The sequence below is a fragment of the Pangasianodon hypophthalmus genome, chromosome 26, assembly GCF_027358585.1.
Source record: "Pangasianodon hypophthalmus isolate fPanHyp1 chromosome 26, fPanHyp1.pri, whole genome shotgun sequence".
NCBI classification, from domain to species: domain Eukaryota; kingdom Metazoa; phylum Chordata; class Actinopteri; order Siluriformes; family Pangasiidae; genus Pangasianodon; species Pangasianodon hypophthalmus.
This window is the reverse complement of record NC_069735.1, coordinates 213,074-236,827: the sequence shown is the minus strand read 5'-3', so window position 1 is coordinate 236,827 and position 23,754 is coordinate 213,074. Positions and strand designations below refer to the sequence as shown.

The following is a 23,754-nucleotide window of genomic DNA, read 5'->3' as shown; positions in this document are numbered from 1 at the left end:
TATTTCCTTCCACTTTCACTTTCCCAGCACTGCAGTAATTCTCAGTCACTATAAACAGAATCAAGTTCAAGTTCAAGTTCAGTTTATTTATATAGCACATATAAAAACAGCCACACGACTGACCCAAGTGCTGTACAGAGGTTCAGAAAAAGAATAAAATAAAACAGAGAAATCAGCACCACTAAACACAATTAAGACAGGGTCTAGCCCCAATAATACAGTGACTAAGAAAATATATTAGTAAGACAAGGGGAGCAGAGTATATACATTTTGAAGACAAAATAATAGGCAAATACCATAATAGAAGATTATTTATAAGCCAAGGAAAACAGATACGTTTTTAGGAGAGACTTAAAAGTGGTGAGAGAAGGGGCTAATCTAATCTCTAAAGGCAGGTTATTCCACAGCCGCGGCCCAACCACTGAAAAAGCTCGATCCCCTCTGCGTTTGAGTCTGGAGTGTGGGACTAAAAGAAGACTCTGATCGCTAGATCTTAAACTTCTGAAAGGAGTATATAGGTGCAACAATTCAGATAAGTAAGTGGAGGCTTGATCATGTAATAATTTATATACAAATAAAAGAATTTTAAAATCGATTCTGAATTTGCTAGGCAGCCAGTGGAGGGTCCTCAGAATTGGAGTAATGTGAGCGCTTTTACGGCAATTATGAAGGAATCTGGCAGCAGCATTTTGCACTAGTTGAAGGCGAGCAATTTGAGTCTTTGAACTACCGTAGTATAGTGAATTGCAGTCCAAGCGTGAGGTAGTAAAAGCGTGAACAACCATCTCTAAGGTTTTATGATTTAGAAAAGGTTTGATTTTTGACAGCAGACGAAGATATTAATTAACAAGATATTAATACTAATACTGTTTCCACTGTTAATGTCTGTTTATACAGTATATGACTCAGAGGCTGTTTATGTGTATGCTTCATTATTTCCTGTGATAAGGATTAGTGCAGGTATTAATTCATCATTATGAAGGCATTAGTTAAGTATTAAAACATGAGAGCAAGGTGATAATCAAACACATGAAACAGGCGATGAGCAAACAGACATAAAGCAGGCAAATACAAAAGAGCAATAGTCTAGATCAATATCAATATCAAAGCTAGTTGGCACACAGAGAATATTTCCTTCTTTCCTTAGGTTTCTTATTGACTGACTATAGCAACACCTGCAGAAAATTTTTTTCATGAAAATCATATATATACAGTATATATATACACTATATGGCCAAACGTTTGCGGAAACCTGACCATCATACCCATATGTGGTTTTTCCCCAAACTGGTGCCACAAGTTTGGAAGCACACAATTGTATTAAATGTCTTTGTAGACTGTAACATTACAGTTTCCCTTCACTGCAACTAAGGGGCACAAACCTGTTCCAGCATGACAATGCTCCTGTGCACACTGTCATTATCACATGAAGACAAATGAAGGCATGAATCTATGCCAAGGTTGGAGTGGAAGAACTCGAGTGTCCTGCACAGAGCCCTGACCTCATCCCCACTGAACACCTTTGGGATGAACTGGAATGGTGACTGCACCCCAGGCCTACATGCCCAGCACCAGTACCTGACCTCACTAAAGCTGTTGTGGGTCAATGGGCAAATCCCCACAGCCACGCTCCAAAATGTAGTGGAAAGCCTTCCCAGAGGAGTGGAGGATAACAGCAAATTGGGACTAAATCTGGAACGGGATGTTCAACAAGCACATGCTGTATGAATGTTGTCACAGGTGTCCACTAACGTTTGGCCATATAGTGTATATATATATATATATATATATATATATATATATATGAAGGTAAATCCAAAAGAATATTCAAATATCCAAATGCAACAATGTCAGGAATTTGGACTTGCTATTCTGTGTTCTGGCCACTAGAGTCCTCATTTTTCCCTCGTGTTGTGTTCCCTCTGTCTGTTATTAGTGTTATTGCTGTCACCTGTGTTGTCTCATTTCCTTGTGTGTATTTAAGTTGCCCTCTTTCTTAGTTTCTTATAATCTCTGCTGATAATTTTCCTATAACTACACAACCTGAACTGATTTATTCCTTACATATTATCTACATTATCTAATGACCATAACTGAAAATCACTATACTGCATTGTGCAGTTATTATAACGCAATATTCCTGTAATCACACACACGGCTCTTTGTAATCACCAGCTCTGTGTTTGTGGTGTTTTCAGTGTTAGCTGCAGTAACGTCTCCGCTGCGGTGAGTGTGTGGGTTTGTGTGAGAGTGTGTGTTGGTGACTGTGATCTGTTCAGAGAGTGCAGGCTGCTGCATTTACTACACAAACTAAGCAGTAAATAAAAATACTGCCAAGGATTCATGACACAAGACTCACATGAATGCAACAGAAAACAAACTTTCTTTAAACTCTCAGTAGAATTTTGAAGTGTTTTCATGACAGCAGACTCTGCATCAGAAATTTATAGATAAGGAGAGAGAGCTATGTCCCACTTCAACATAAGTACATTACACTAACCAGCTACTATCTAAATACAGCTGAAATGATAACAAACAGTAGTGAAACATGAATGTAATTACTTACTGAATGAATACATCATAAAACCAATATCTCACCAAATACAGTTGAATTGTTTTCTCAACTAATTTCTCTAGACATAAAAACACACACAAGTGTATTTGCTGCTGTTTATTCATCTTATCATGCTCATCAGAATGAAAGAAAAAACTCATTTTTACACTGAAATTTAAAATGTTTACAAAAAAAAACCAAGATATATAAAGCTCATAGTGACAGTAGTGAAGATTACTCCAGATTACTGTCTCTCATCAGTTACATCCGTCTTTTTTATTCATACTTTTATTGTAAGTATTTTTAGAATTAAAAAAACTGAAGTGCTTAAAGTGATCTTCACTAAACAAAGAATGAATGAGATGTTCCAACATCTTTTATCTATCACATGCACAGATAAATATACTCTAATGCAGTTTAATAATTGCATCTAAATAAAGTGAAAAGATTAAACATGTTTTAATAGTTTCTAAATACTTTTAATACTTTGTTCATATTGTGAATTCCTGAAACTAGCCAGTTCCACGTTGCTTCTCTGTTGGAGACTGAACGTGACACGTCAGGAACTTATTCTCTGTAAACCTGGTTTTCAACATAGTCATTGACATTGTAAACCTGGTCTTCAACATAGTGACTGGCGAATCTAATGATGTCAGTCATCGCCATGAGAATCAGAAGATCCATGTCCGTGTCGTTGGTAACCTGCTCATGGTAGTTCAGCACAGGAAAGATGCAGTTCATCGGGACTCCCAGTTTATGACTGCACTCCTCCATCTAAGATAAACAGATACAACATGACTTATTGTATTTGAGGAACTGAGGTTAGGTTAGGAGTCACGGTTTTATCAGCATTTACAAAATGTTAATATAAAAAAGCATATACATGTTAAAAAGTTCTCTGGTGCTGGAAAATATCATGGAGTAGATGGGAGACCTACAGGCAGGAAATAAAAGGAGGAAGAGATGGCTGTTGCTGTTGTTCTCACCTTCTCTTTAATTTTTTTGCTGGTGTAGATCTTACGCAGGTTCTCCTTAACCAGAGGGCATGCTTTATCCACCATCGACATGACGACCACTTGAGGAATCCCTGATGAATCACCACAAACACAAACAGTTTGTCTATCTTAAATACAGTAGAATGTAGCTTTTATCTTTAAGATGACACCGCTTAGGAAAAACCTGACTACTGTAATAGCACATAGCAGTAGTGGTGGATATGACCAGATTTCTGTGTATATGTCAGGGATTTGCAGAGGAGGCGGATGCGAATGCAGAACAATATTTCAGTGAAAATAAAGGAAGGACACAGAGAATGCAACATGAACTATGGTTTCAAGGCAATGTGACATACTTTGACTAGAGAGCATAACGTGATAACAATCGACAACGAAAGACAAAAGCTAGGCAGTGAGTCAGGTGCAAGACGTGACTTAAATGCTTATGCTCATTAAGTAAAAATGTGATACAGGTGCAAACAGTTATGCGATGTGATCCAGTGAAGTGCAGTGGCTGATGGGAAACATAACCCTGACAGGATAATTATGTGAAAAACTCACCCAAGTCACGTGCTTTTTCCCGAACAGCTCTCATTTTCTTAATAACGTTGTGACTGATGAGGGAGATTCTGTCAGCTGGTAGAACACTCACCAGACAGTGCACTTTGTCTTTCAGGCTGGGGTTGCTGATGTACTTCGGGTCGCCTTTATCAATGGGTTTTACAGGATTGAACTGAAAGAGCGAAAATCAAATAAAGGACCACCTCAGATTACTTTTTATAAAAATACCATAATTAGGCTTTTTGGTTTTACTGGTTTTATTGGTTTTAGTAATCATTTAATCTCTTGAAGACCAGACTTATTATTCTAGTATACTCCTTAAAGCTTTTTATTCCTAAAGCAACTATCATCTACGATTAATTATGTAGTTATGAGACTGGAGAGTGCAAGTGTGCTTCAAGAAACATAATATTGCCATTTTTGTTGAATATGTACTCAAGGTTCTACGATTAACTCGAGGACTAGTGTAGTTTCATTATGGAATTATTTATGTTTTCCCATGGGCTTGTTTCCTAGCCAAGTACTAAATACTAAGTTCATCATGTGATGACCATGACCTCGATTGTTTAGACTGTAAAACGCTGTGTAACATGGTGATTATCCTCAGGACATTCTCAGTCCACCTGACTGACCAGCATGGTCTGGTGGTCTGCAGTGACTCGGCTGTGGCACATCAGATACACACATAACCAACCTTTCTACTTCCTTCATTCTGGATTGTCACTCAGTACGTAGACAATGCTGAGCCGGAACTCATGATAAGGGATTTATGCCCAGCACTTCACATCACACTGTGCTCATAAGAGTGCGTCTGACCCTTGGGAACATGCGCAGTGTATTCGCTCCCAGGTGTCAGAGCCATAATCTCAGGGTGAGGGATCTGCAGCACCTCAGTGACCCTTGTCTCTGGGTCAGGCCCATATTTGCGGGGTGTGGGCTCTGCTGACCCGCAGTCACCCTTGTCTTTGGTCCAAACCCATTTCACGGTGGAGGGTAACTCTTGCCTCACTTCCAGAATGATCATTTCAGGGTGTGCGGTCTGCGGTGCCACCGTCCCCTGTCTCCCTTGCTAGACCCATAATTGTGGAGTGTGGGGTCATGTATGAGATTGCTGAAACTTTTGAAAACAAATATGACTGGCAGCTTTCATACTTGCTTGTCACTTTCAGCTTTCAATCAGTTAATGTTGATATTAATTCTTCTCATTCTTCCATTTTCATTTTACTTTTCATTTTTCTCCATATGGAGAAATCCTCTGTATTCTTCCGCAGTTAGAATGTCATCCAGTGCCTCCTGAACCTACCTGCTCAAGCAGCAGCAACAGGTGGCACAACATGTTTTTCCCTCTGCAAATTGTATTTGAGCAAGCCAGACTTACTTTCTCATTTGTGTCACAGCCAATCATTGCTCTTGCCCAGTTGCTGTGGCCTCCAAAGCTTGCAGTGCTGCCTGTAAGATCTCTGTGCTCACTGAACCTAATAATGTCCTTGCGGGCAAAGAGCAAATGTGCTATGCTGTTAGTGTTACATCTTGTGCTTGTAAATATACGAACCCAGTGTTTGTGGGTTGTGCACAGCACAGGTTTGCCCACGATACGTCTTCCACTTGTACCACTAGTACACTAGTAAATTTTTAGTCTTAAGGTATCGCATTTCACACGGTTCCACAGACTTGTAGAATCTACGCCATGGCACACTGAAGCATTTCAGTCAGTTTGTGGTGACAAAACACCACACTTATGTTATTTATTTTTATTATTATTTATTTATATTTATTTATTTTTGCTACCCATCTGTGTATTTAAAATTACTGTAAAGATTCCTTATTCTATATGTAGTGGATAGATGTTGAGGTGCCTGTGTCTTTAAGCTACAGCAACGGTGTTGTGTCGCACCTGTATGACATCACTAGATGCTACTGATTTGTGACAATTGTTAGCCTCGGAGCTTCTTTAAAAGCACGGCGTTGGCGATGCTAAGGTAAGTGGCAGTTTTTTTTTGTTGGTTTGCTCGTCTACCCTGGGTTTTCTCCTGTTAGTCGGAGCCCGTAGAGGTCTGTGCCTTGATTGTAAAGGGTGCAGTTGTTGGAGTCCTGCTCCAGGAGTTTGTTGCTGCTTGTTTGCGCTTATAGTGCGTATATCTCATCTGTGAGTGTTGTAAGCCTGAGGTTGTGTTGCATCGGTTCCTGCTTTCCGGTATGTAGCTTTCTTGCTATATTTAGTATATTGGCTTTAGTATGCCACTTGATTCACTGTTACCTGCCCCTATTAGGCTGTGTGGTCGGTTGACTGGGAGGTTTCCCCTTTTTTTTAAAGGAGCTCCTCTGCATCGCTGCTTGTGGTATGTCACTATGTTAATTCTTATCTTTTTTTTTAATTAGCTAGTTATATATGAGCTTATAGGTGCCTTTGGTGTCCTTTATTTAGCAGGTGACTTCTGCTGCTGATTTGCTGCTGTGACTTCAAACCATTGGGGCCGTCTGCTGACGGCGAGCTGCTGTTTTGTTTCTAGCGAATTTCTTTATTGTTTTGTTTGTGATACTGTGTATTCAGTTTTTTTGTAATTGTTGCGCAGTGTGTATAATTAGATCATCAGCGCGCTAAAATCGTTAGAGTGGTGATGTTTGTACGAGTGTGTGTTTTTCTGTTTTTTTGCGGGTAGTTGGTAGTGTGTTTGTGTGTGCGTGTTTGTGTGTGGTGCTAGCGTGTGTTTGTGTGTGCATGTGAGCATGTTGGTGTAATTTTGTTGGTATATGTTTTTTTTTTTTTTTTTTTTTTTTCTTTCTTTCTTTTTTTTTTTTTGTTCATTTCTTTTTGTGTGTTCTGTTTCAGGAGTTGGGGGACGCCGGCAGGGAGGCTTGGCACCGGGTGGCTGGGTACCTGTGTTTGTGTGTGTTTCACCTTTCTGGCAGTGTAGTGTCACCTGGGTGTGCTGTGCAGTGTATGTGTGCGCTTCACGTGTGGTCTTTTTGGACCCTCCTTCCAGATCGCCTCCCTGTGGTAAGCCCCTGTCCTATTTTATGTGTGTGTTCTGTCCTGTAGGCCTACAGAATAACTGAACCCTGGTTATATTTGCAGTGTTTGCTATTCTTTTTTTTATGAGTTGTAACAAAATCATTGAAAGGAATTCAATAAAGAAATTGTTTAGTGTGAATCCTGTCTCTGTTTACTTGTGTACGAACCAGTGTTCCTTATGTGGGCTTAATGTGGGTGGTTTTTTTTTTTTGTATAGTTAGTTTTCCTAAGGGGGGCATAACTCCCCTGGGTGGCGTGGTCGGTAATCTAAATTCTTATTGGTACCTTGGTCTCGCTACATATTTGGCGTAGTCGGCAGGATCACATATAAGAACAGAGACGGGTATTCCACTTTGTTTTGTGTGTGTTTTTGTATTTCATTTGATTGATTCGCCTTTTTATTGTTTGTGTGTATGAATGTATGCATGTGATGTGTGAGTGAAAGTGTCTTGCAGAAACAAAACAGCAGCCCGTGTCAGGAACGGCCCACAGTGTACAGCTTTCTTCTGGAGCCTATAGTTTGCTTCTCTTTGTGAGTTCCTTAACTATTGGTTTTGGTTGTTTGATAATTGGCTAGAATGGCAGAGGAAATGCAGGAGCTTCGGGATTTGATAGCCCAGCTTAGATCGGAAAATGAACGTCTTAAAAGTGTTAGTCCGGCAGGCCCCTCTAATGAAGCTTCCTCTAGCTTTGCCACGCCAGTTGCACAAGCTACTGAGCGATTGGTATTTATTCCAAGGGAGAGGAAGTGTCCCATATTCCGAGGTAGTATCGGTATAAGTATAGAAGATTGGGTAGAGGAAGCTACAGCTTGTATGCGGGCTCGCCATTTGTCCTCCACCGATAAGGCATATTTCCTGTTTGATCACTTGGAGGGAGAAGCGAGGGAGGAGATTCGTTATCGGTTGAGGGCAGAGAGGGAGGATCCGGACAAAATTTTTAAGATATTGCAAGAGTTGTATGGTTGCCCTCAATCTTATGTAGCCCTGCAGGAGGCCTTTTTCTCACGAAAACAACAGGAGGGAGAGTCTTTGCTAGAATTTTCTATAGCGTTAATGACTCTAATGGACAAAGTGAAGGGGCGTGCACCGGAAGGCATTATTAACGCTGATGTTCTGCTTCGGGATCAGTTTGTAGAGCATGTGCGGGAGGGTGCTCTCCGTCGAGCATTAAAACAGTTGATCCGCAACAAGCCCACTGCCACTCTGATTGAAGTTCGCAAAGAGGCCATTAGATGGGAGCGGGAGGGTTCGGCTGAGCCACCACGACCCCGTAGCTTCTCCCTCCCCAGTGTGGAAAGATCATTTGGACTTGCAGGTACATCTTGTGCAGTGACTAGTAACACCTATGGCGATCAGGCGCCAAAGTCGGAGTTGGCAGAGTTAAAAGAAATGCTAAGACAACAGCAGCTTCAGATAGATCAGCTTACTCGTAGTATGGCTGCTATGCGGGATCCTCCCAGACGTAATCGTTTTCCCCGTGATGGACCCCTCATTTGTATGCGGTGCCAGCAACCAGGTCATTATGCCAGAGACTGTGAGGGTAAAAGAGTTGTGGGTTCCTCCCTGAGTGGTTCATGGAACACCGCACAGCTTCCGGACAGTAGGTCCTCACGACCCACCCAGCAGTCGGGAAACTGATACCCGCCGGGCTGAGGAGCCACAGTCCGGCTGGGGTTGTCCCAGGCTCTAGTACAACATTAGGTTCTGCTGGCAGGGTGGAGGGTTTGATGTCTAGTTGTCCGCATTTGCTTGTTCTTATGGGTGGAATTCAGGTTCCATGTCTTGTTGATACTGGGTCCATGGTGACCACTATCACCGAGAGCCTCTTTTCTAGAAACTTTGAACCTTGGGGCCAAGAGCGGTTGCAGTCTTGCCAGTGGTTGCAGCTTCGTGCAGCAAATGGCTTGGAGATCCCATACTTGGGTTATTTAGAGCTTGATGTGGAGCTGTGTGGTAAGGTGATGGGTAACTGTGGTGTTCTGGTTGTTAGGGATCCTCCCGGGGGTGGGCACTCCCCAGCCCCTGGTGTACTTGGCATGAATGTTATCCGTAAATGCTATCAGGAGTTGTTTGGTCAGCATGGTTGTGATTTGTTTGATCTGCCATCTGTTTCCACTGCTCCTAATCCTGTTTTTCAAGCACTTCAACATTGCCACCAGGTGGTCATTCAGTCCTCTCCTGACGGTGGTGGTACTGTGCATGTCCGCGGACGGAGACCTTGGCGGGTTCTAGGGGGCACTGTTAAGATGGTGGCGGCCACCTGTTCAGAACAATATGCTGGTCATGGTACCCTATTTGAGCCAATTGACTCGGGGCTACCAGATGGGCTGTTGGTGTCTCCAGCTCTCGTGCAGGTGGCCCAGGGCACTGTGTATATTCCGGTGGTTAACGTAGGCACCACAGATGCAGTGCTGTACCCACGTACACGATTGGGCCGAGTAAGCACTGCCTCCGTTGTTAGTCTGCCTAAAGATATTGTGGAGGTCCGTTCCATCACTGTCTCCTCTGCTGGTACACTGCCTGCAGTTGTGACAATTGAGGATCAGATACGAGGTCTTGATCTGTCCCCGCTTAATGGCACAGAGCAGGAGCAGGTTCGATCACTGTTGCTCAAATACTCCTCTGTCTTTTCTGCACATGAGGGCGATTTAGGTTGCACTACTTTGATTTCCCATGACATCCCTCTTTTGGATCAAGTTCCGGTTAAGCAGCGCTATAGGCGCATTCCACCTTCTGACTATGAGGCTGTTAAGGCTCATATTAACCAGCTCCTTCAGACACAAGTCATAAGGGAGAGCAGTAGTCCATTTGCGTCACCTATTGTCCTTGTAAAGAAGAAGGACGGCAGTTTGCGAATGTGTGTTGACTATCGGCAGCTCAACGCTAAGACGCGAAAAGATGCATTTCCTTTACCGCGCATTGAAGAATCCTTGGACATGTTGTCCGGTGCCCGCTGGTTTTCCACTATGGATTTGGCCAGCGGGTACAATCAGGTGCCAGTCTCTGAGGCCGACCGGGCCAAAACGGCATTCTGTACTCCATTCGGATTATTTGAATGGAATAGAATGCCCTTTGGCCTGTGTAATGCCCCCAGTACATTTCAGAGGCTTATGCAACGCATGTTCGGGGACCAACAATGCCAATCTGTTCTGCTGTATTTGGACGATATTGTTATCTTTGCACCCACAGTAATACAGCATTTGCAAAGGCTGGAGATGGTCTTAACTCGGTTGCAGATGGAGGGCCTTAAGGCCAAATTCGAGAAATGTGCTTTCTTTAAGCCGGAGGTACGTTATTTGGGTCACATCATTTCGCAGCATGGGGTGGCGACTGATCCCAGTAAAATAGAAGCTGTGGCCAATTGGCAACACCCTACTAATGTTTTAGAGCTTCGTTCCTTCCTTGGTTTTGCTAGTTACTACCGGCGTTTTGTAGAAGGGTTTGCCAAGTTGGCATCCCCCCTGCATCGGCTGGTAGCAGAACTTGGCGGCAGCAGGTCCAGGAAGGCCTCTGGGCGGAGTCTGGCAGAGGCATGGTCTGAGGAATGTGAGATCAGTTTTGAAGGTTTGAAGAGTAAATTGGTTTCAGCACCGGTCCTTGCCTATGCTGATTTCAGACTTCCCTTTATACTTGAGGTGGATGCGAGCCACAGTGGTCTGGGGGCGGTCCTGTCCCAGGAGCAGGATGGAAAGGTGCGGCCGGTGGCATATGCAAGTAGAGCCCTTAAGCCCACTGAGAGGAACATGAGTAATTACAGCTCCATGAAGCTGGAGTTCATGGCTCTCAAGTGGGCGATAACAGAGAAGTTTAGGGAATACTTGCTAGGGACTAAATGTGTTGTGTACACAGACAACAACCCCCTTAGCCATCTCTCCACTGCTAAGTTGGGTGCGGTGGAACATCGGTGGGCAGCACAGTTAGCATCCTTTGACTTTGAGCTAAGATATCGCTCTGGAAGATCTAATCGTAATGCCGATGCTTTGTCAAGGCAGTATCAACTAGTGGAAGGGGATGTGGAAGCGTTGGCCCCAGGAACTGCTATCCCTAAACTGTTGCAGCGGATGGCCTCCCCGGGAGGGAGCATCCAGGCAACGCAGTTGGTCATCTCTGTCCTGCCTTCCCATGGGCCGTCTGATTTGACTTCATTACAGGCAGCCGATCCTACTATTCAGGGAGCTATGGTGTTTTGGAGACATCAGCGGCGTCCCACTCGAGAGGAGCGGGAAGAACTCTCCCCTCAGGTCCTAACACTCTTGCGGCAGTGGGACCGTTTAATAGAGTGTGAAGGGGTTCTTTACCGCAGGGTGTTTTATCCTAACGGGGGTGAGGAGTATAGGCAGTTGGTTTTGCCTGCTTCACTACGCTCTGAGGTTCTGACCCAGCTCCACCAACAGCATGGACACCAGGGTGTTGGTCGAACATTAGAGCTGGTGAGGCAGAGATGCTACTGGCCCGGAATGTCTGCTGAGGTGCAGAATTGGTGTGAGGAATGCCCTAGGTGTCAGGTGGCGAAGGCTTCACGCCCCCCTGCATCCTCTTTCATGGGCCATCTCTTGGCATCACGGCCCAATGAGATTATTGCAGTGGATTTTACAACGTTAGAGCCAACCACAAGGGGGCTTGAGAACATTTTGGTAATTACCGACGTGTTCAGTAAATACTCTGTTGCTGTTCCGACACTTGACCAGCGAGCACCTACAGTGGCCCAGGTTTTGGTAACCGAGTGGTTTTATAGGTTTGGAATACCTAATCGCGTCCATTCTGACCAAGGGCGGTGTTTTGAGGGCCTACTGATTCAGCAGCTCTGTAACATGTATGGCATTCAAAAGTCTCATACTACACCCTACCATCCTGCTGGCAATGGTCAATGTGAACGGTTTAACCGTACCTTGCACAATCTCCTACGGACATTGCCAGTATCCCGTAAAAGAGACTGGGCTGCCTGTTTACCTCAGGTGGTGTTTTGCTACAATACTACCCCCCATCAGACTACTGGGGAATCACCTCATCTGCTGATGTTTGGGCAGGATCCACAACTACCAGTGGACTTCCTTTTGGGTAGAGTCCGTGAACCCGTAGGGGGAAGAGTGTGTGACTGGATACAAGAACATCAAGCCCGGCTGCAGACGGCATTTGATGGGGCACGGGAGCGTCTGGCAGCCGCGGCAGCCTATCGTAAGGACAGGCATGATCAACGGGTTAGAGACGCACCTCTAAAGGAAGGACAGTTGGTGTACATGCGTGATTTGGGGGTACGTGGTCGCCATAAAATCCATGACCAATGGAGCCCTGTGATATACACTGTTCTACGGGCCCCAGTTAATAGAGGCCCTGTGTATACCATTGCCCCTGTGGACAATGTGGCCAAGCGGAGACATGTCCATCGTAGCATGTTGAAGGGGGTGGTGGGACCACGGAACTTAGACAATCCTTCTACCAACGCCCCTCAGGGCGAGTTGGCCTCACTGGCCCAAGAGGAGTCGTCTAGTGAGGAGGATCTCTTTTTGGGTGAGCAAGTGCCAGTATCCACCCTTAGTAGGCATACCCCTACTATATTTGAGGCACCTGCGGTAGAAAATCCACCCGTTGCAGGGGGGCTGCAGGTGGCTACCATTCATCCAACAGAGGGACTGGACCCAGTAGCCAATAATTCTTCCTCTAAATCATTAGGGGCCTGGCACACATTGCCCTCACATAGCTCTAGTGATCATGCACAGCGTCGTACGACACGAGCTAAGGCGGGCCAACACTCCAATCCCCACCGATTACCGCGAAGTGTAAGTGACCAGTAATAGGGGATGCAACTGGTTTCCAAACACACTCTGGGATACCCTGTGTTTGTCTTGTTGTTTTGTTTTTTTTCGTCGGGTCGACGATAAAAGAAGCGGGGGGCAGATTGTAGTGGATAGATGTTGAGGTGCCTGTGTCTTTAAGCTACAGCAACGGTGTTGTGTCGCACCTGTATGACATCACTAGATGCTACTGATTTGTGACAATTGTTAGCCTCGGAGCTTCTTTAAAAGCACGGCGTTGGCGATGCTAAGGTAAGTGGCAGTTTTTTTTTGTTGGTTTGCTCGTCTACCCTGGGTTTTCTCCTGTTAGTCGGAGCCCGTAGAGGTCTGTGCCTTGATTGTAAAGGGTGCAGTTGTTGGAGTCCTGCTCCAGGAGTTTGTTGCTGCTTGTTTGCGCTTATAGTGCGTATATCTCATCTGTGAGTGTTGTAAGCCTGAGGTTGTGTTGCATCGGTTCCTGCTTTCCGGTATGTAGCTTTCTTGCTATATTTAGTATATTGGCTTTAGTATGCCACTTGATTCACTGTTACCTGCCCCTATTAGGCTGTGTGGTCGGTTGACTGGGAGGTTTCCCCTTTTTTTTAAAGGAGCTCCTCTGCATCGCTGCTTGTGGTATGTCACTATGTTAATTCTTATCTTTTTTTTTAATTAGCTAGTTATATATGAGCTTATAGGTGCCTTTGGTGTCCTTTATTTAGCAGGTGACTTCTGCTGCTGATTTGCTGCTGTGACTTCAAACCATTGGGGCCGTCTGCTGACGGCGAGCTGCTGTTTTGTTTCTAGCGAATTTCTTTATTGTTTTGTTTGTGATACTGTGTATTCAGTTTTTTTGTAATTGTTGCGCAGTGTGTATAATTAGATCATCAGCGCGCTAAAATCGTTAGAGTGGTGATGTTTGTACGAGTGTGTGTTTTTCTGTTTTTTTGCGGGTAGTTGGTAGTGTGTTTGTGTGTGCGTGTTTGTGTGTGGTGCTAGCGTGTGTTTGTGTGTGCATGTGAGCATGTTGGTGTAATTTTGTTGGTATATGTTTTTTTTTTTTTTTTTTTTTTTTCTTTCTTTCTTTTTTTTTTTTTGTTCATTTCTTTTTGTGTGTTCTGTTTCAGGAGTTGGGGGACGCCGGCAGGGAGGCTTGGCACCGGGTGGCTGGGTACCTGTGTTTGTGTGTGTTTCACCTTTCTGGCAGTGTAGTGTCACCTGGGTGTGCTGTGCAGTGTATGTGTGCGCTTCACGTGTGGTCTTTTTGGACCCTCCTTCCAGATCGCCTCCCTGTGGTAAGCCCCTGTCCTATTTTATGTGTGTGTTCTGTCCTGTAGGCCTACAGAATAACTGAACCCTGGTTATATTTGCAGTGTTTGCTATTCTTTTTTTTATGAGTTGTAACAAAATCATTGAAAGGAATTCAATAAAGAAATTGTTTAGTGTGAATCCTGTCTCTGTTTACTTGTGTACGAACCAGTGTTCCTTATGTGGGCTTAATGTGGGTGGTTTTTTTTTTTGTATAGTTAGTTTTCCTAAGGGGGGCATAACTCCCCTGGGTGGCGTGGTCGGTAATCTAAATTCTTATTGGTACCTTGGTCTCGCTACATATTGAATACAAAAAATACCCTCAATAATTTAAATGATGGTCACGAACTTACAGTGTATACCCGTCTTTAATACGACCCTGTAATATTTGGATCATATCTTCAGTCTGCACTCCATTTGATTCCTCTGGTTCCAGACCCATGATGTCAGCAAAGACAAATGGATAGAAAGTTCCAGGTCCAGCTTTCTTCAGCTTGTGAAATTTTAACTGGACACAAAATACAGAGGTGTATCCTGTGCCAAGCTTTTGCTAGCATTATTTTTTAAACACAGTGTAATCTTCAGGCAGATATATATTCAGAAAAATACAATATTTTCCTAAAACATTAGATATATTAGTATATTACATGAGCCAAAAAGATCTCAGGTACTCAGTAAAGTTCAGGGAAAGGATGTCTGGCTTGAAGACATTACAGTAAATATTTTATTGTCTAGTTATTACCTTTAAAGTGAAGCTCTGACTTTGACCAGCTGATGAATCTGCCAGTGCACCGGCAGCGTTGTATCCTTGGAGGACGGTGTTGATGGAGTTGATTAAACTCGACTTTCCTGCTCCGATTGGGCCGTGAAGCAGAATCTTCAGCTCATGGACTTCTGCAGTGCCTGGCTGGAAATCCTTCAGTTTCCTCAACATCAGATGTTTGTTACCTTCACTATTTAAGAAGTAAGAACCAAGAGATTAACATATTTTCCATGAGCTACTAATTACAGCTTTAAGCACACAATGATCTTGTCTTTGTGTCTTTTTGCAATCATTGATATTACCTCCACGCCACTGGCCGCCATTGACGATCGAATTCTGTGATTTTAAAAAATGAATTCCAACATTACACGAGATTGTCTTTGACACTACAATCAAGTGTTTATTTCTATGACTTTCCTTAAATATCATATTTCTGCAGTAACTTACCAGGATCTGGTTTTGGGGTTGGTTGTTCATATTGATTCAAATTGAAGAAAGGACGGAACAACTGATCAAGCTGCAATATCAGTATAAACTACGCATAAATTTAACTGTTTAAATAGAGAACATTGTAATAATAACAATAACAACATTAATACAACAGCAATAATACAGTAAAACAATAAAACAATAATAACAAAGCTTTACTTTACTGGTTTGAATTATGAACTGTGATTGTGTCAAGTCAGTTAGTAGTCCATTTTCTTACCTGATCCATGACACTGGCCTCTGAACTGCACCTCAGATGTGTTGTTGCTTTAGTTCTGTGTACAAATGTGTCACTGAATTAAATTACTTGGTTATTAATACATACAGGGACTCACGTCTATATTTAATTTTCACCGTATCACTTGTACAGTGAAACTGAATCTGCAGCTGATCAGTGAAACTGCTGGTTACATCCATCAGGAACAGTTCAGTGAAACACCACTAGAGGACACTTCCTCAGCTGTCACAGTCAGGCTTTAGTGTCAGTGCTGAGCTGTTGTTTAGTATTTGCCTTTTGTGTATGACTCCTTATCTCTCTGTTTACCCGTTTATCGATATTGAGTTTTGGACTGTAGACGTCACTGTTAATAAATCTCCAGTGAAGGGATTCTCACAACATCTCTGTGTCATGTCTGTTACACAGATGCAATTGCATTACAGTAGAGCAATCTGAATGCAGTGCATTACACACTCATTACACACCAAGGATGCCAAGTTTGATAAGAATTGCTATTATAAAAACCTAAAATAAGAACATCTGTAATAAACAATTGTAGGAAAGTACAAAAGAAATGCTTTTAAAAGGTTTGAGGAAAATAGGGCTGTCTGTTGTGCTAGACTTGTGCATTGTTTTCTCTACACTTTCACTTTGTTTGTTTGTGAATTTTATGTATTCAACCGAACATGCTGATGCTTTTCTAATTAGAATATATAGCAAGCTCTCTCATTTATGAAATAATAATGTGATGAGAAAAACTTAATGATCAGTGCTTTAGAATGAAGTCTTTCTTACCTTCTCCTCTGCTCTGGCTGTAGAGCTGAACCTGTGTGCTGCTGCTCCGGCTGTGTGAGTCTGCGTCACTGATATAAAACTGGACCTGGGTGTGACTCAGATATTTCCTTCCACTTTCACTTTCACAGCACTGCAGTAATTCTCAGTCACTATAAACAGAATCAAGTGTATTACAGTAGAGAAAACAGTATAGAAATGAGAGAGCCTTTTGGAAGATTTTGGAAAACTTGAAGTTACAGCTTTACTTCTGACTCTTACAAGCCATTATTAACGTGAATTATCTTTATTAATACTGCAAGTTATCATGCTATTTAACAGAATGAATTCACAAGATGTTAATACTTAACTATTTCCATTCTTAATGCCTGTTCATACAGTCTATGACTCAGCTCATGTTTACGCTTCGTTATTGTGATAAGGATTAATGTGATAAGGATTATTGCAGGTATTAAGAACTGATTAACAAACTGGTAGTAAATGAAATGAGTAGAAAGCACTTGTAAGATGTTTGCTTAGCAAAACTTCCTGGTGACAGCGTGAATAGTTGTGTGGATATTTTTGATGATGGCTGTTTTGTTTTTAACACTGTGTGCTTTGGTTTGCTGCCTGCATGTTTAACAAAAATACAGAGTCCCTCCATTTTCCCAGGCTCAAAAGTAATTGGATAATTGACTGATAAGCAGTTTCATGGCCAGGTGTGGCCTGTTTCCTCATTATTTCATGACAAATTAAGGAGATAAAAGGTCTGGAGTTGATTCCAAAAGTTGAATTTGCATTTGGTAGCTGTTCATGGGACTCTCACCATGCGGTCCAAAGAGGTGTCAGTGTAAGTGAAGGAGGCCATCGTTAGGCTAAAAAAACAAAACAGACCTATCAGAGAAATAGCAGAAACTTTAGGTGGCTAAATCAACAATTTGCTACATTCTTTATAAGAAGGAATGCAGTAGCGATCTCAGCAACACCATGTCACGGTTCATGGGTTCACCGGCCCCTTCTGGCCGTTTCATGTACTACGGTTGATTAGTTCATTGCTTTCAGCTGCCACTCCTTACCGGCTCTATTTATACCTCAGCGTTTGTCTTGTCTTTTATCAGTTCGTTGTTTTCATGTTTTTCTTCCTTGGACTGTCCGCTCAGTTTACTCGCTATTGAATCCGCCTCCTTTTTTCGCTGTGACAGAACGAACTGACCATTATTATGGATTCAGCGAGTGCCGCCGATGTCAACAGTTTTCTCTCGGACACGGCCGCGCGTCTCGACAGGCAGGAGGAACAGATGGTCGCCACGGGTCGCGCGGTACAGGCTTTGGTGGCGCAGGTGTCCGAGCTCACTGCCCAAGTGCAACTACTGAGAACTGGACCGGTGACATCACCCACTGCGCCAGCTCCTCAAAGTTTAACCCCTCAATCGCCGCTTACTACTCAACACGAGCCACGCCTACCACCTCCCGCCTCATACTCTGGTGAGCCGCGGCTCTGCCGTGCCTTTCTCACCAAATGCTCGCTTTTTTTTCTCTCCAGCCACAGACCTTCTCTACCGAGCGATTCAAGGTGGCGCTGGTGCTGACGTTACTGTCGGGGAAGGCGGCGTTGTGGGGGACAGTGGTATGGGAAAACCAACACCCGTGCTGTGCCTCGTTCCAGACATTCGCAGAGGAGATGAGGAGGCTTTTTGAGCTGGCCGACTTACGTCAGGGCGATCTTCCGGTTTCGGATTACTCAATCGAGTTCCGCACCCTGGCAGCGGAGTGTAATTGGAACGAGGAGGCGCAGTGGGTTAAGTTCCTGCATGGGATGGCAGATCGCATCCAGAGGGAGATATTCATGCTGGAGCTCCCAACATCCCTGGACGGGCTTATCGCTCTGGCCATTAAGGTGGACGCACGCCTACAGCAGCAGGAACAGCGGGGGCTACGACGCGCAGTTCCGGTTGCCATGGATCTCCCGGTTTCCCTCTCCAGCGATGCGGTCAGCCCGGTGCACGATCCGGAGCCCATGCAGGTGGGCAGAGCCCGACTGTCCCGGGAGGAGAGGGATCGCCGTCGGACAAGAGGATTGTGCCTCTATTGCGGAGGGGCGGGACACATCGCCTCAGGCTGTCCAGTAAGAGCCACCGCCTGACTGTAGCTCAGAGGTTACTGTAGGGTGGAATAGCAGCGGGTAAAGCCTCTTCTACAACGCTCCTTCCGGTACGGTTACAGCAGGGAAGCACACTTCACCCCGGTCAAGCCCTTTTGGACTCTGGAGTGGAAGGTAATTTTATGGACATTCAGTTCGCTCTCCAACTTCACCTGCCTGTGTCTATGCTTAACCAGCCCATCTCCGTCAGTGCTCTCAATGGCCAAACTCTCTCCACTATCGCACACACCACCGGTCCGTTAACACTCATCATGTTGGGGAATCACTCGGAGGAGATATGCTTCCTTCTCGCCGACTCCCCGCTCGCTCCTGTTGTCTTAGGTCACCCCTGGCTCTCGCTCCATAACCCTCACATTAATTGGCGTTCCAGTACGGTCTTATCATCGAGCGAATATTGTCATGCTAATTGTCTTGTGTCTGCCTGTTCGTCTGTGTCTAGTTCTGTTTTCCAGAAGGAGTCGGTGGATCTGTCTAACGTGCCCAAAAAGTACATGGACCTGAAGGGAGTGTTCAGTAAGTCTCGGGCCGCTTCTCTCTCGCCGCACCGTCCCTATGACTGTGCCATAGATTTATTGCCAGGTAAGTCTCCACCTAAAGGCAAGTTATACTCGCTTTCTGTCCCAGAAAGGGAGGCCATGGAGAAATATATTTCTGATTCTTTGGCAGCCGGGCTCATCCGTCCTTCCTCCTCTCCCGCAGGGGCTGGGTTCTTTTTTGTGGGCAAGAAGGACGGTTCACTGCAGCCGTGTATTGATTACCGGGGGCTGAACAGCATCACGGTAAGGAAGACTTACCCCTTGCCGCTGATGTCTTCAGCTTTCGAGCGGTTGCAGGGAGCGTCTTTTTTCACTAAACTTGACCTGTGCAACGCCTATCATCTGGTTCGCATGGGGTGGGGGGGTGGTGGAAAACCGCCTTTAATACCCCCAGGGGGCATTTTGAATACCTGGTTATGCCTTTCGAGCTGTCTAACGCTCCGGCGGTTTTTCAGGCACTCTTTAATGACGTGCTGAGAGATATGGTTGATCAGTTCATATATGTCTACCTGGATGACATATTGATTTTTTCCTCCTCTCTCCAGGAACATGTTCAGCACGTCAGGCGAGTGCTCCTTCGGCTGCTCGAGAATGGGCTTTTTGTCAAGGCGGAGAAATGCGTTTTTCATGCACAGTCTGTTCTGTTCATCGTTTTGTCTGGGGGGGGTGTGCATGGATCCCGATAAGATCAAGGCTGTGGTGGATTGGCCAACCCCTGGCTCTCGCAAGGCCCTGCAGAGGTTTCTGGGGTGCGCCAATTTTTACCGGCGTTTCATTCGCAACTTCAGCCAACTCGCCGCCCCTCTGACCGCCTTGACCTCCACCAAGACGGCGTTTAACTGGTCGAGCGCAGCCCACACTGCTTTTACCAACCTCAAGAGCCACTTTGTTTCTGCCCCTATTCTTATTGCCCCTGATCCGTCTCGTCAGTTTGTGGTGGAGGTCGACGCTTTGGAGGTGGGGGTGGATGCGGTTCTGTCCCAGCGCTCCTCCGCGGACGGCAAGATGCATCCATGCGCCTTTTTTTGTCATCGCCTGTCTCTCGCCGAACCGAATTATGACATTGGTAATAGAGAGCTGTTGGCGATTAAGTTGGCCTTAGAGGAGTGGCGTCATTGGTTGGAAGGCTCGGGGGTGCCTTTTATCATCTGGACTGATCATAAGAACCTTGAATGTATCAGATCGGCCAAACGTCTTAACTCCAGGCAGGCTCGGTGGGCTCTTTTTTTCGGTCGTTTTGTTTTTTCCATCTCGTATCGTCCGGGCTCTAAGAACATCAAGCCCAACGCCTTGTCCCGAGTTTTTGATGGTTCCGATCGGCAGACTACTCCCGAGCTTATTTTACCCGAGAGACTTGTGGTCTCCACCGTCACTTGGGAGATTGAGTCTAAGGTCCGCACGGCCTTACAAGGGGTAACGCCTCCGTCAGGGTGTCCATCGGATCAGTTATTTGTGCCGGAGAGGTCTGACGTCATCCGCTGGTGCCACTGCTCCAAGGTCGCTTGTCATCCAGGGATTAGTCGTACTGCCTTTTTGGTCAAACAACGGTTCTGGTGGCCATTGATGGCTCGTGACATTCGGGAGTTTGTTTTGGCTTGCTCGGTCTGTGCCAGTTGTAAGACTTCCAATCGTCCCCCAGAGGGTCTCCTTCAACCGCTGTCTGTCCCTTCTAGACCCTGGTCCCACATAGCGTTAGATTTCGTTTCCGCCCTCCCTCTGTCCCAGGGTAACCCGGAGGTTTTGACCATGGTGGACCGGTACTCGAAGGCGGCCCATTTTATTCCCCTGCCCAAATTGCCTTCTGCCAGGGAGACGGCGGTTACTGTCGTTGATCACGTCTTTCGCATTCATGGCCTCCTGACTGATGTGGTTTCTGCCAGGGGTCTCCAGTTCGTTTCCAAATTTTGGAGAGAGTTTTGTCGGTTACTGGAGGCGAGTGTTAGCCTTTTGTCTGGTTTCCACCCTCAGAGCAACGGGCAGTCCGAGTGAGCCAACCAAGATCTGGAGCGGGTGTTACGATGTTTGGTTTCACAGAACCCGTCCTCTTGGAGCCAACAGCTCTCTTGGGTGGAGTACGCACACAATTCATTGCCAGTGTCATCCACGGGCCTTACTCCGTTTGAGTGTAGCTTAGGGTACCAGCCACCTATTTTTCCCAGCTTGGAATCCGAAGTCGCAGTTCCCTCTGCCCACGCCTTCGTCCAGAAGTGCTGTCGCACCTGGAGAACTGTTTGTCAGACACTTCTCCGGGTGGGTGCGCGCAACAAGGCTCAGGCTGATCGCCACCGGTCGAAGCCTCCCGTCTACGTCGTCGGTCAAAAAGTGTGGCTTTCTAGTAAAAATATTCTGTTCCGCTCCGTTTAGAGTAAATTGGCTCCCAAATTCATTGGCCCATTCATTGTCACTAAGATTCTTAGCCCAGTGGCAGTCCGCCTCAAACTTCCTCCAGCGTACAGGAGAATCCATCCTGTGTTCCACGTGTCCAAATTGAAACCTGTTTTTCACTCGCCTATTAATCCGCCAGCCCCTGTTCCCCCCCCCTCCCACTGCGTTTCGTAGATGGGGAACCCGCTTATTCGGTTAACCGCATTCTGGACTCGAGACGGAGGGGACGTGGATTCCAAGGACTGAGAAGGTTACGGTCCGGAGGAGAGAAGTTGGGTCCCGGCCAGGGACATATTGGATCACTCCCTTATCGATGATTACAATCGACGGGTAGGTTCTCCTGGTAGCGCCGAGAGGCACTCCTAGGAGGAGGGGTACTGTCACGGTTCATGGGTTCACCGGCCCCTTCTGGCTGTTTCATGTACTACGGTTGATTAGTTTATTGCTTTTAGCTGCCACTCCTTACCGGCTCTATTTATACAGAAAAAGCTTGAGATCTTGTCTTATAGATGATTTCTTCTGCATCATGAGTGAATCTCTGTTGTATTCTGTCCCTCAGTGTTTGTTCAGCCTTCCCCCCATCAGGTTATTCCACAGCAGATGTTGGGTAGGACACTGGGTGATGCTCCCACTGTGATTAATTGCCCGCACTGTCTTCAACAAATTACCACCAGCGTGTCTTATAAACCTGGAAATGCAGCATGGGCCATGTGCTGCCTGCTTACACTGTTTGGGTAAGACACAACATCAGATTAACTGCTGGAGTAATTCAGTGAGTCACATGATTAAATCCAGACAGCACTGAGCAGTTAGCTCTATTCTATTCTATTCTATTCTATTCTATTCTATTCTATTCGATTCGATTCTAAGCTTTTCTATACATTTCTATTCTATAGTGTCATCAGAAAACAGTCCTGCTTCTTGTACAACATTGTAATATGCAAATGATGATGTATTGAATATTCAGATTAGTCTGTAATGTCATCTTCTTCACCCTGAAGAGAGTTGACCATACTGGACACTGATGGAAAAAAGCAGCTGCATATTCTCAAAACCCATATAGTTCCACAAACTCCAAATCAACACTAACACTTCTATAACAAGTCGCAGACCTTGTGTAAGTAAAAACACTTTCAACAGAAGGAACGATGCAGCACTCAGAATACACAAAGCCACAGCCTGGTGCACATCACACAGCAGTTTAGTGACTCTGGACTTGACTGAGATTTGACTTGGGCTTGAGGTGACTTGATTTAATTATAAATGATGATCAATGCTGTGATTATTTAATGAGAAAAGCACTGATAGACGTCTACTGTTGGTTTCAGGCTCGTCTGTGGATGTTGCATTATTCCCTGCTGCGTGAAAGAATTCCAGGATGCGCATCATTCATGTCCGGCCTGTAACAGATTCTTAGGGATACACGTTCGCTAAAACACACACACGCACACACACACACAGTTTATTACCATCATTGTATTTACATTGAAAAATGATTTGTAGCTAATTTATTCTATCCTTGGACTTAAAGCAAGCAATAACGTCATTACTGAAATAGAAATCTTTCGGATCATGATCTGTAAGATTAAACTGATAAATGTGACGTGCTCATGCATTTTATGTGGATGCAGACAGTAGAAGCGTTTGATGTGTTAATGGGCGTAGATAAATGTAATAAATAAATTTATTCAGTTTTCCTTTGAGATAATTAAAGTAACATGCTGGTAACAGTGGAAACTAACAATTCTTATGAAACGTCTTGATAAACAATACATTTTCCTTTATTTAAGCTTTGTGCCTACTTGTCCCTTAATTCTCCTTACAATCTGCGATTAAAGACAAAATAACTGAACAATATTTACTTGCATTGCTACACTGCTGTTGAGACGAGGATGTGATATATTTTGAACAATAGGCTGCAGAAATGGAAAACAGCTGATCCCTTGACACACACTCCCCCAGGCTTCCTGTTTCCTGTAAGCCTGCTGTTTGGTCAGAAATGAAAGCTCCTGCGCTGTAGAGGGTGGAGTGGTGCAGTAATGTATGAGGAATTCAAAATCTGCTGGAAACTCACTCTTACTCTTTCTCTTAGAGCAAACACAATTCCAAAACAGTATTTTCCTAACTTCAGGTGACGGCTTAAAATTCAAGTCCTGTTTCTTGCAGCCTGGATGTTTTGTCCTTATCTTTGTGGATGTTATTTTATGTCAGCTGACATAAATATAAATGTG

The 23,754-nt window shown here is 44.7% G+C and overlaps 2 protein-coding genes across 2 annotated transcripts; one reads left to right on the top strand and one right to left on the bottom strand.

Moving 5' to 3' along the window:
* Positions 1-4,133: 4,133 nt before the first annotated feature.
* On the bottom strand, positions 4,134-16,716 carry LOC128317549 (interferon-induced protein 44-like). Its single transcript, XM_053229961.1, has 7 exons — positions 16,466-16,716; positions 15,674-15,728; positions 15,412-15,481; positions 15,267-15,300; positions 14,944-15,154; positions 14,555-14,709; positions 4,134-4,282 (listed from the first exon to the last, which is right to left on the bottom strand). The coding sequence occupies exons 2-7, from the start codon at positions 15,680-15,682 to the stop codon at positions 4,270-4,272; spliced, it is 492 nt and encodes a 163-aa protein (XP_053085936.1). The 5' UTR covers positions 15,683-15,728; positions 16,466-16,716; the 3' UTR covers positions 4,134-4,269.
* Positions 16,717-21,912: 5,196 nt separating this feature from the next.
* LOC128317487 (LITAF domain-containing protein-like) lies at positions 21,913-23,697 on the top strand. Its single transcript, XM_053229653.1, has 3 exons — positions 21,913-21,916; positions 22,083-22,258; positions 22,832-23,697. The coding sequence occupies exons 1-3, from the start codon at positions 21,913-21,915 to the stop codon at positions 22,955-22,957; spliced, it is 306 nt and encodes a 101-aa protein (XP_053085628.1). The 3' UTR covers positions 22,958-23,697.
* The last annotated feature ends 57 nt before the right edge of the window (positions 23,698-23,754 follow it).